This window comes from Hemicordylus capensis, chromosome 17, assembly GCF_027244095.1.
Source record: "Hemicordylus capensis ecotype Gifberg chromosome 17, rHemCap1.1.pri, whole genome shotgun sequence".
Lineage (NCBI taxonomy): Eukaryota > Metazoa > Chordata > Lepidosauria > Squamata > Cordylidae > Hemicordylus > Hemicordylus capensis.
Genome location: NC_069673.1, coordinates 14877425 through 14888757, shown reverse-complemented (window position 1 = coordinate 14888757; position 11333 = coordinate 14877425). Strand labels below are relative to the sequence as shown.

Below are 11333 nucleotides of genomic sequence, written 5' to 3'. Positions count from 1 at the left end.
GAGCTGCTGCCATATACTGGGTCAGACTCTTGGTCCATCTAACTCAGTATTGTCCACACTGATGGGCAGCGGCTTCTCCCAGGTTGCAGGCAGGAGTCTCTCTCAGCCCTGTCTGGGAGAAGCCGCCAGGGAGGGTGGGTTTTTGGAGCTGTGTGTTCTCCCAATTTTCAGTTGTTTGGAAGCAAGGCAGGAGGGAAACGTGGGTAGCTTCTCCTCCTACCTTGCTTCCACACAATCACTTCTACCCAGGTTTCCCTCTTACCTTGCTCCGAAAACCCCGGGGCAGAACCTAGTTTTCAATTGTGTGAATGACCTCATTGTAAGCCAACTATGTTTTTTCGGTGCATTTGAAAGTATCAGGGAGACAACATACAGGTAGTTTCAGCTCCCTGAGTAACTGAAAGAGAACAGATAAATGCTTTTATTAATTTGAAATAAGAAATACAAAGAGCCTGGGAGGTGGGAAACAGAATCACTTCTTAGAAGTCCCCCTCTGCTTTTTCTTCGTGACCTTTGTCTTGTCTTCGATGAGTTTGAAGCCTTGCTTCTTGATCTCGTCCCGGTTGGGCACGTAGCTGTGGTCAATGTCGGCGAAGTTGAAGGCCTCTGCAGAAGAGAAGGGGTGCGGGGAGAGGAAGAAACAGACAGACAACCTGCTTGCTGACCCTAGAGTCGGATGGTAGAGAGACAAGAGAGAGATCAGTGGCTGAAGTGTTTGGACAGCAAAGCGGGGAATGTCCCTGGGTTGTTCCAGAGCATTCTGTGCAGCATGGCTTTCATCATTACCATAAAGGCTGCACTGTGGAAGTGCCCTAAGCAATTTCGTTGGATTCTCCAAGTGGGAGTCAGCCGGACATTGGAAGGGCCAGGGCGTCAGCCTCTCTTAGCCCTTTGCCCTCCTGCTCCATGGCTCGCAGGATTACACAGAACAAACAAATACGTTCATATATGCATAGGTCAAAAATAAATTCAGCACTTTGAAATCCCAGTTTATTTCAATAAGGTGTTTTTCCCCCCTGGCCTGCTATCGTAGGAAGCTGCCATATACTGAGTCAGACCATTGGTCTATCTAGCTCAGCATTGCCTTCACAGACTGGCAGCGGCTTCTCCAAGGTTGCAGGCAGGAGTCTCTCTCAACCCTGTCTTGGAGATGCTGCCAGGGAGGGAACTTGGAACCTTCTGCTCTTCCCAGAGCAGCTCCATCCCCTGGCCAAAAAGATGTTGCAGGTTTTTGTAGCACTTAAAACCGGTCGCGCCTGTTGAAACAGATCTGACAGCAGGACAGATTTTGTACATCAGGGGGTTAACACAGTAGCTTGGTGAACCACCTTCTCTTATCTTGTAAACAACTAGCCACATCTGGCCACAATTTCCAAGGGAACGGGGGCATTGCAGAATTAGGTGGGTGTGTTTTGATCTGTGGAACTAAACTGTGATGCATCAATGACCACTGGGCTGGGAGATAGCTGAATATCCAGAATATCCAGTTTAATAGTTCACCTCCAAATACCCCTGCTCGTCCCATTTCTCCAAAAGTGGACATACCTCTGACATCCTCTTCATCTAAATCAAACTCAATCCTCAGGTTCTGGGGTTCTTCTCTGGTACTTTCCTCAAGGAAATTTCTGACGTACACAAAAGTCTGCATACATGAGATATTAGAATTAGAGTTTGCTTGTTAGGAAATCAAGATCAGGGAAATATGGGGCAGTGCAAGCCCCCTCACCCACCCGAGGGGCAGCTGAAGGTTGGAGGTGGTGACTTTGCCCCTCTCTTGTTTCCAGCAAAATGAGAATAAATTATACAAGCTAAGGAAATGCATGCACAGCTCAGTTACTTCTGGTACAATTTGTTTGTTTTTGCTTTCAAGACAGGGTGGGCATACCTCGTTGGTTTCTTCTTTGCTGAAATCAAAAGTGGGCAGATTCTGCATCATTTTGAGCAGGTGCATCAACTTGGTTTCCACAAACTGCAGCTTGTCAAACATGTCGCCAATTTCCCCTCGGAACTCCTCCTGAAAACGGAGAGATTATGGCCGTTTTGGAGAAACTCCCTTTCCTCTAATCAGATTAGGGACAAGTGGAGGCAGCCTTTTCCCTTTTTGTGTACTGCCTCTTTAAGAGGCAACCCCAGAGGCCTCAGAATAAGAAAGGCCATGTGAGAGAACTGGAGGCGTTGAGAACTCAGACGTTGATAATGTTTTACCCTCACCACCAATCTTAAGTTTTATACACTGGGCTTTTCCAGCGAATTGTTAGCAATAAGTAGTCATGCTATTAGAACAAGTCTGCTGTCAGTCTCTCTGATCACACACCCAGTATAGAAGTGGGGCAGATTCAAATTATTTGATCAGGAGGAAGGAGCAGAGCAGCAATGCATTCAGTTTTGCAGAGGTCAGGGAAGTGATGGGAGGGAGGGAGGGAGTCTGGTACCTGGCCAGGAACAGTGATGCCACATAGCCTCAAGATGAGGTTGTCAAGCCCGTTTTCGAAATGGAGGAGAAGCTCCTGGTTCTTGGACACCTGGGACTCAACTTTCTGCAGTCGGTGCTCTTCCTCTATCAAGAGGTTCCTCAGATCCTCCTCCAGTTTCCAAGAACTGAAAGGGAATTTGGAAAGGCCTGAACTGTATGTCAAGAGGCAAGGTGAGACAGTAATACTGCAGGAAAAGTAAGGGCCATCAACATCTTCATGTCTGTCTCCAGCATCCACTTGTAATTCCCGATAGAACTCTCCTTAGATAAGTTTACAAAGCCACGCAGGGAGCAGAGAAAGTGGAGAGAGAGCGTTCTCTCTCTCTTTTATAACGTAGGAGTGAATTGGCAGTTGGTTCAGGACCTACAAGATAAAGGTCCTGGGATGCAGGACTTTAACTTGGATTTTTAACTTGTTTAATTTGGTTTAGTTTTGTTACTCGGATTTTATATTGTGACTCTTTTATCAGGGTTGTGAGCTACCCCGAGCAGTAATGTACTGGAGGGATGGGGTATAAATATTTTAAATAAATGAATGCAGAATTAACCGGTGGAATGCCCTGCTACAAGAGGTGATAGCCACCACTAGACAAGTTGGCTTAAAAAAGGGATTATCAGACAAATTCACGAGAGGTTCTCAAATTCAGATGTGCAACCGGAGCTTTGCCATCTGCCCTGCAAGGATGCCATGCTCCTTACATTTCAAACATGCAGAAAGACTGGCTGCAGTGGCTCCTAGTGAGGGAGGGGCACTCTGTACATGCTCAGAAGTGTGTCCTTTTCTTGAATGCTTCACACACAGTGGCTGTTATGCATGCTAGACACACATACTTGGGGAGCATATCCTATGAAGCACAGCAAGACCTCTGAGTAACATTCAAAGGAGTGGATTGGGCATTTCAGACTCACTCCATGGGGCCTCTTTGAAACCGGTAGGTACCTGATGGAGCTTGGCTTTTGGTGGAATTTCAGTTCCGCCCGCTCCAACTCCAGTGCTTTCAGCTGCGCCTTCAGTTCCTTGCGCTTCTTCTCGCTTTCTGCTATCTGCTGAAGGAGGTTCTCCTCTGACTTTTTCTGAGCTGTGAACCTCCCAGCAATATCCTGAAAGGAAGAGGACAAGCGTCCGAGTTGCACTTACGCAGCAAAGACAAAATATTGGTGCTGCTGAACCAGTTTAACGGCCATGGCTTTCTCTGAAGCACTCCAAGACATTTAGCTTTGCTAAAAGGTGGTGGGAATACTTTGGGGGCAGATGGAACAGAACGGCATTTCTCCCAGAGTTCCTGGGGTTGGGGCCCGTGATGGTTAAGCTGGTATGAAACTGGTTTGAAATTTGCAGTGTAGACACAGAAGATGTAAACTGAAGACCTAGATCTGAGACAATATCTTAAGACACCCACCTTTATTTTTATGTGGATGTATCCAAGGCTGTGCGTATTCTGTGATTCCACAAGAACACAGGAAAAGCACAGAATGTGATTCTTGGCACAGAATTCAGCTTCTTGAACATCCCAAGCCTATCCATGGCTACTAGTCCTGATGGCTTTAGGCTACCTTTGGTCTCAGAGGCAGGATGCCTCTGAATCCCAATTGCAGGGGAGTGACAGAAAGAGAGGGGGCATGTCTTCATCTTGTGGTTGTGAACTTTCCAGAGGCATGAGATGGGCCATGTTAGGAAACAGGATGCTGGACAAGAGAGGCCTTGGGCCTGATCCAGCAGGGCTGTTCTTATGTCCTCAGCTTTAAAAAAACAACACACCGCACAACAAGTTTCTAGTCCTTGTGACTGAGGAAATAGGTTTGAAAGTAAAAGGATAGTGCCAAGGAGAACTTGTAGCTCAGTAGCAGAGCAATAAAACCCCTAGATGTACAATAGTAAGTCAGAACCTGACCAAAGTGATACAAATCTACAATACCCAGAGATGGGAACACTGCACTGCACACTTGATCTTGTCCACTTCAGTGATCACCAGACCCTGGTACTCGAGCTGGGCCTTGGAGGCCTCCAGCCTGGCACCTGAGAGTTGGATAAAGGAAAGAGGCATGGTAGACATCAGATGCTTCCAGTTCCAGCTATGCACCCCCTAGATGCACTGTTCTGGAAAGCAGCATGGAAAGCCAAGTGGGAAAAATAGACCTCCAGCCCTTCTAACCCAAACTTTATGATTCAGGAAGACCAGAAGTGGTCATAGAGGGGTCTGGGTGGCAGCCCCCCACCCATTGGGACTGGCTGGTAACCACCATGCTTACCTCTATTCAGATCACGGCTCATCATGGGGAAATCCATCATATCTCGACGGGCTTGCTGATAAGAAAGGGAAGGTATGAATTATTGGGTAAGTCCAGGCACGCAATCTCTGCAAAAGGCAGGCTATAAGATTCCAACTAGCTATCACAATGAATAGCTCTGCCTTCTGTGGACTTGCTACAAAAAAGAAAGCAAAGTCCCAAATGCTCAGTCTCTCCCCCCTCCCCCTGCCCCTCCAACTTGTCCTATTCAAGATTGACAACTCACCATCCTTCTGTTTCTCTCAGTGGCTTCCTTCATGTGGATCCGTTCTATCTGTTTCCTCTCGATACTCAGCGAGTTGTCCCGGAACTTTTTCTCAGCAATTAACTCAGTTTCTATGTTAATCATATCCGTCTGCGGCACCATGGCAAAGGACGGACAGACAGGAACGGAGTGGGGGGAAACATTTGCGGGTTAGGAATAAACACAGCTTGCTGGATAAAGACCATAGGACATACTGGGTTTGTTTTATGCCCATAATCACCCTGAAGGTGCTGAAAGGTGAGCAGTTAACCTAGGCTCCTGCCCCAAATGGGGTGCAAGATTTAAAAAAAAAAATCTAGAGCATTTTCACTTGCACTATGTCCATTGCCTCGGTCTTCCTCACCTACCTTGCCTTGGTCTTCCTTCAGCTACATTGCCTTGGTCTTCCTCCACCTACATTATCTCACACACATTCTCTCTCTCATCCTTACAACAGCCTCCTAAAGTAGATCAAAAACAGCATCCCCATATCGTAGTTGCCAGGAGGGCTGCAGAAATAGTGGCTGAAAGGCACCGAAATCCGCACGGCGGCTCACACCTCAGACTCTATGATGCCTCTGGGAAACCCACATCTGCTCGTGTGTGTGTGTGTGTGTGTGTGTGTGTGTGTGTGTGTGTGGTGGGGGCGGCTTTCCACCAATTGCAGAATTTTTCGTGGATTAAAACACTTGCTTTCCACCTCCCCAAATACACAGTGTAAAACCGAGAAAGGTGTCGTTGACAGGCGTGCAGGTGCCAGAGTTTGGCTTGGCAGGGTTACCTTGGCCGTCTCCATAGCTTCCACCCCATCTGCCGTCATGAGGTGCATTCCCTTCAGTTCAAATTGGTAAACCTGGACCCAGTGCTCCAAGTCGTCCAGGATTAAAGGGAGTTGAGCCAGTTCCTGTGGTGAGAATAAACAAAGGTTGGATGCTTCCGGTGACCTCGGTATATGGCAGCTTCCTATGTTCCGATGTACCTGTCCTCTCAGGCTTTTAACTGAAGATTTTTAAATGTAATGTGCTTTTATCTGTTATTTTGCTTTATTAGTTTTGTGGATTTTAACTGTTTTATACTGTTTTAATTTTCGTTGTGTTTTTGATTTGTACATAGAGATGTTTATATCCGGCAATACAGAAACATGATAGATAAATAAATTAGCCCAAGAGGAATTGCCTCCCCCCCCAGCTCTCCCTCCCTCCCTGCTCATCTGTAAAGAAGTCCCTCACATCTCTCAGCAGGTCGACCATCTTCAGGTACAGGACGTAGGTCTTCTGAGCCGTGGTGATGCTCATCAAGACCTTCTCGATGTTATTCTCCAGCTGACGGATAATCTGCAAGGTGAAAGCAGCAGATGCAGGGTTCCATTTGCTGTCTTTGCTAATGTTCATAATTGCTATACACCGCCTTGAACCGTTTAGGGAAAGGCGAGATATGAACATGTGCATCTCAACAAACTCCCTACTGTGGCAACACCACCAACACAAAGACAAAACAAAAACACCCACAAGGCTGCCTTTAACTCGCATGTCCTACTGTTTAAAACTGCTCTTCCCTACAACCAATTAATCAACTAAAATTTTAGTTGATTTATCTATTGATTCGTTCGCATTTGTCGACTGATGATCAGAGAGCTACTGATGCTCTTCTTATCTAATTCCTGTTCTGCAGCAAGTTTCCTCGGACGTTTCCTCCCCGGCTTCTGCCTCCTGGCATTGGTTCCTGTCACCTGGAGCTGGATCAAGGCCTTTGGACTGGGAGTCTCCAAGTCCGTCAGGTGCTGGAGCCGGAGCTGCTGGTCTTCCAGGAGTTTGCCTCTGCGCCTGACTTCATACAGCAAGGCGTTGTGCATATTCATCCGATCGAAGACGTAGTTGCTTAGACTTGCTCGGGCTTCCTGCGTAGGAGAGGGGAAGAGAGAGAACGGAGGAGGTGGGGTTGGTTATACAAAGCAGCCTTCTCCCGAGTCAGACCTCGGGATACAGCAGTTCTACACAACTTTGCGAGGACGCTTGACAGTCTAGATCTGGGTTTGACGGCTGAACCAGAGTGGGAGTTCAGTGTGGCCCAAGAATGGAGGCTTCTTCTACAGGCAGAGGGAGGCTTGGCGACTCCCCTCCCAGGCCAGAGATGGGGCAGAGCCCCAAGGCCCCTAAGTTAGCCCCTAAGCTTATAAAAGGGGTAGAACAGCAAGGCGTCTCCGGTTACCTGAACAGAATATTCGGACATCGCGATTTTAATATGTTTCTGCTCGCGGCAGGCTCGGTTGATGGTCACATGGTCATACTAAAATGAGAGAGAGAGAGAGAGAGAGAGAGAGAGAGAGAGAGAGAGATATTTATGCCATGAACCCCACCTCCTATGGAGATCACCTGGATTTGGAATTGGGCCTTCTCTAGCCACCCTGAGGCTTTGGAATGTGCTCTCTGTCAGAGTAAGAACTTCCCCCATCTCTGGTTGCCTTTAAGAAAACCCTCAAGACATACCTGCTCTCTTCGGGTTTTCGGGTTTGTTTTTGTTTTTTTAAAGTAAACTGTTCCGGTTTCTTATTTCATTTTTAGTCCCGCTGCATTTTAACCGCACGTGCAGAAGACAGAGGGGACGGAACCCTGAGTGGTTTGCACCAGTGTTCTCTCTCATTTTCCCCCTCTGTGTGTGGGATGCCTTTTGTTCTGGGTGGCAGGATCCAGGCAGTGTGTGCACACGTGTATTCAGAATGCGGCCTGCCAGATTCAACCTGAGCGGGATCTAAAATTAACTGAGCGGACATTTAAAAAAAAAACACAACACTTGTGAGCGTTTCGCACAGTGGCCCACCAGATGCCGCTGGAAGCCACAGGCTGGAGTTGAAAGGGGTCTGCCCTCCCTCCTGCTGCTGTGACTCCCATGCAACTGGGATTCAGGGGCATCCTCAAGACAGCACTGGGATTATTGCCACTTTGGAATGCTCCCTTTAAAATAAAATCTCCCTTTAAAATCTAGCACATCAAGGAGAAAGACGCTAGCCTGGCGACTTCTTGCCGTGCTACTTCTCTCCTGGCAGGGATGGTTTCACAGAAAGAAGCGTGCAAAAAGTGTGACCCTTCCCCCTGTGTGTGTGTGTGTAGACCCAATGTGCACCCGAACATGGGAGCAGAGAGGCTCTGTCCAGGGTTCTGCCAGGGCCCAAAGCCAGGGAGGCCATTACGGGGTCGCTGTCCGTGGTGCTGGAGGGACGCCTAACAGGATTCGATCGACTGGGTGGAGTCCAATCCTGGCAAGATCGGCACATTTCTGCCTCCATGATATAAAGAGGGAAAGGGTCACCACCACCGATGGACCAGAGCCCTCGGCTTGTAACCCTGGCAGGACATGTAGACACTCGGCCAGGAAGGTTTTCTCTATTGTTGGGCCAGCTAATTCTCTGCACAGCTCCCCTGGCACCATACGGAGATGACCATTCTCACCATGCAGTGCTGTGCCCAGTGCCCAGTGCCCAGCTTGAAGGGAATCAGAGCCCTCTTTAACCCTCTTGAAAGGGAGGCATGCACCAAGTGCTGGGTAGTGGAGCCCTTCCCAGGGCTTTCCCCCCAAAGCTCCAAAGGTGGAGGCTTCATCTCTCTTTCTCTCTCTGAAAAGGCCCTCCCAGTACGGAGGAAAGGGCAGTACTGTTCAGAGGCCAGCTCAGCGGGAAATGGCCCTCACACTGGAGATGTGGGGTCAAAGGGATCCCTGCTTGAAAGACAGTGAAGATCGCGGCCTTCACATGCACAGGGCTCTTTGCCTTCAGGAGGTGGCAACCCTAAAGGGAAAGCAGTGCCTGGACAGGAAGGGGTTACTTGGGCTGCTCAAAAGGATGCTGCCAGGTCAGAGCCCTGAGTCCCGTACCTTCATCGCAAGCGTCAATTCGTGCATCCCTTGCCGTACATTCCCACGCATAAAGCCAATCAGGTCCTTATTCTTACTGACCGTCTCCTTCGTGGTCTGGGCAAAAAGTTTTTTCCCTTCCTCTGGAAGGAACAGGGTGGCAAAAGCAAGTTAACATTCACTCCAATTTCCCGTCCCCTCTGTTACGCACACACGCTCGTAACAAGCCTTAGCATTTATAGCAGCATTGCAGCAATGAACAGTTAAATCAGTTAATTGATTTTTAATTCTTGTTGCCAAACCTCTGATTAAGCAGCAGATTTCTTAAATCTGTTGTATATTTTGAAGGTGTTTGTGGGTGTCTTTGTGAGAAATAAAGTCATGCTTGCCAGTGACCTCAAGAGACCAAATTTTGCATACACAATCCTGCCACTGAAATTAGCTGAAGGAACTACTTTTTACACTGGAATATCCTTGGGGAAAGAGTTAAAAAGGGGGGTTAAAATAAATTTTGTAGCAGACATTCTGCATATAATGCTCAGATTTTAACTTTTACTGCTGTGAACAAATTTCTCACACTCAGTACTCAGATTGATAATTCAAAAATGACATCATGCCCAAGGAAGCAGAAGATCTTTCTCAGATTCAAATTTACTATGATTCAAATTTACCATATATGACAATTAGTCAATATAATGAATGTTTGAAGTTGAAATCCTCTAAATTTCAACCGGTTCCTTTACTTCCCTTTCCCCCAGCACATTAGTAAAACATTATATTACATAAATTTAATTCATTGAACTTGCCTAGAAGTGTAATCTACTCAAAGGACTTTGCCTAGTCAACAACAGACCTCACCTACTAGTATCTCTATATGTTTTAAATATTGATGCACACTGTAAAAATGTCAGTTTGAGGCATTCTGCCTTCAGAAGAGGTATACCCTCTCTTGCATGCCTCTTTTGAGATGGCCTCTCTTACGGCATGTGCACGCACCATCTGAAAACCAAGAAAGGATCCTGTTTGGCTTCATAATTTTGTTTTTTATCCACGTGTAGATTTTCTCAATATCTTGTATCTCCTTGACTATGGTTTCTTGAAATAAGAGACAGCCCCAATTGATGTGAGGCTGGTTCTCACGGTCAGCAATATGGTAGGACAAACATCCTACCCAGGTTCAGGAGCTGTGCACACTCCCGTTTTGTGATTGTGTCCGAGTAAAATGCAAAGTAGGAATGGCGGGGTGGTGGAGGACACCTGTTCCCAGCAGTTGAATAAAGTAGAAGAAAGGCCTTCCTGCCCAGTGGGAACCTCACAGATGATCACTTCCCCTGCGTCCCAACTTGCTTTTTACACACACACACAGAGCTCCTGAACGTGCGCAGTGTGCCTGTCCTACCCAATTAACCATCGCGTGAACCAGCTTATTGTGTACTGGAGAGTTCAGACTGAGGTTCTCCATAGCAGGCTGCAGATTCCCCCTTTTTTTTTTTTTTTTGGCTTCACAGCTGTCCAGAGAGCTTTTTTGAAAATAAAATCAAAAAGTTAACCCCCTGCTAACTGAGCAGAGAGGCACCTTATAAAAGTGGTGACCCTCTCTGTTTAGCAGGGGGAGAGCAACTGGCCCTATCCATCCCCAGCACAGCATCCCCCCAGTGGCTGTTGCTGGGGTCTGTCTTGTGTTTCTTTTTTAGATTGTGAGCCCTTTGGCAGCAGGGAGCCATCTTTATTTATTTATCGATCTATGTAAACCGCTTTGGGGACTTTTTTTGGAAAGCAGTATTTAAATATTCATTGTAGTAGAAGTTTAAAGTCTCAGCTGCATTTACTTCCAAAGTGCTGATGACGCTCTTACCTTGGAGGTGAATTATGGCTTGCAATTGCCGGATCTTATCCTTAATGTCTTTTTTCCTGTTGAACCTCATTTTGGCAGAGTCGGATCCTTTCCCGACGGCCACGAGAAACTAGCCTTAAAAAGAAAAGAGAGAGAAGGGCCTCTCTCGGTCACTGGCCACCTAGCCACTAACTCTCCTAAAGGAAGGTATTCCAACCTGGTCATCATCAGGCTCTGTGACATCCAGCGGGGTATTGTGATGGCACCACACATCATCGGGTTCTCAAGAATGGAAGATGCTGTCTTAGAACGCCCTGGGCGGCCCTGAAAGGACCAGAATGGAACCCAGAATGGAACCCAGAATGGAGAGGCTGTTCCCTCCTGGAGACGTGCAGTTCTAAAAGAATGCTTGTGCGGCTCAAACATTCCGGTCATGCAAAAGTTCCATTACGTTCGGGGCTGTATCCCTAGGGTGTGGGAAGGGCTCTCTGGCAGTATTTAGAGCCCTCCTGTCGCCCCACGCTGGAGCTGCCCTATTTGTTCCCCATCTGAGGATCGCCAGCTTGAAGCTGATGTGTCCACTGCGGAAGGGGAGGGTGACGCCCCTCCTCCTCTGCTCCCGATTGGCTGGCTGCATGCTGAAGCTC

General features: G+C 47.5%; 1 protein-coding gene across 2 annotated transcripts; it reads right to left on the bottom strand.

The window, feature by feature from the left end:
• Window positions 1-376: 376 nt before the first annotated feature.
• Window positions 377-10907, bottom strand: CCDC183 (coiled-coil domain containing 183). Of its 2 annotated transcripts, XM_053282355.1 has the most exons (14): window positions 10708-10907; window positions 8874-8995; window positions 7215-7292; window positions 6736-6903; window positions 6236-6340; window positions 5788-5910; window positions 4989-5117; window positions 4724-4778; window positions 4390-4490; window positions 3414-3574; window positions 2433-2598; window positions 1886-2014; window positions 1546-1642; window positions 377-606 (listed from the first exon to the last, which is right to left on the bottom strand). In XM_053282355.1, exons 1-14 carry the CDS (start codon window positions 10775-10777, stop codon window positions 473-475), a joined length of 1638 nt encoding a protein of 545 aa, XP_053138330.1. In that variant the 5' UTR covers window positions 10778-10907; the 3' UTR covers window positions 377-472. The 2 variants fall into 2 exon arrangements, with proteins under 2 accessions (XP_053138330.1, XP_053138331.1); XM_053282356.1 differs by lacking the exon at window positions 8874-8995 and having other exon boundaries at window positions 10708-10820.
• Between the last annotated feature and the right edge of the window lie 426 nt (window positions 10908-11333).

Excerpts from the sequence above, each read along its gene's own strand:
- CCDC183 (XM_053282355.1), bottom strand. The coding sequence starts at position 10,777 with ATGAGGTTCAACAGGAAAAAAGACATTAAGGATAAGATCCGGCAATTG. Across the intron at positions 3,575-4,389 it reads TGCAGTGTTCCCATCTCTGG|GATATTGCTGGGAGGTTCAC; the intron begins GTATTGTAGATT and ends TCTTCCTTTCAG. Across the intron at positions 2,599-3,413 it reads CAAAAGCCAAGCTCCATCAG|TTCTTGGAAACTGGAGGAGG; the intron begins GTACCTACCGGT and ends ATTCCCTTTCAG.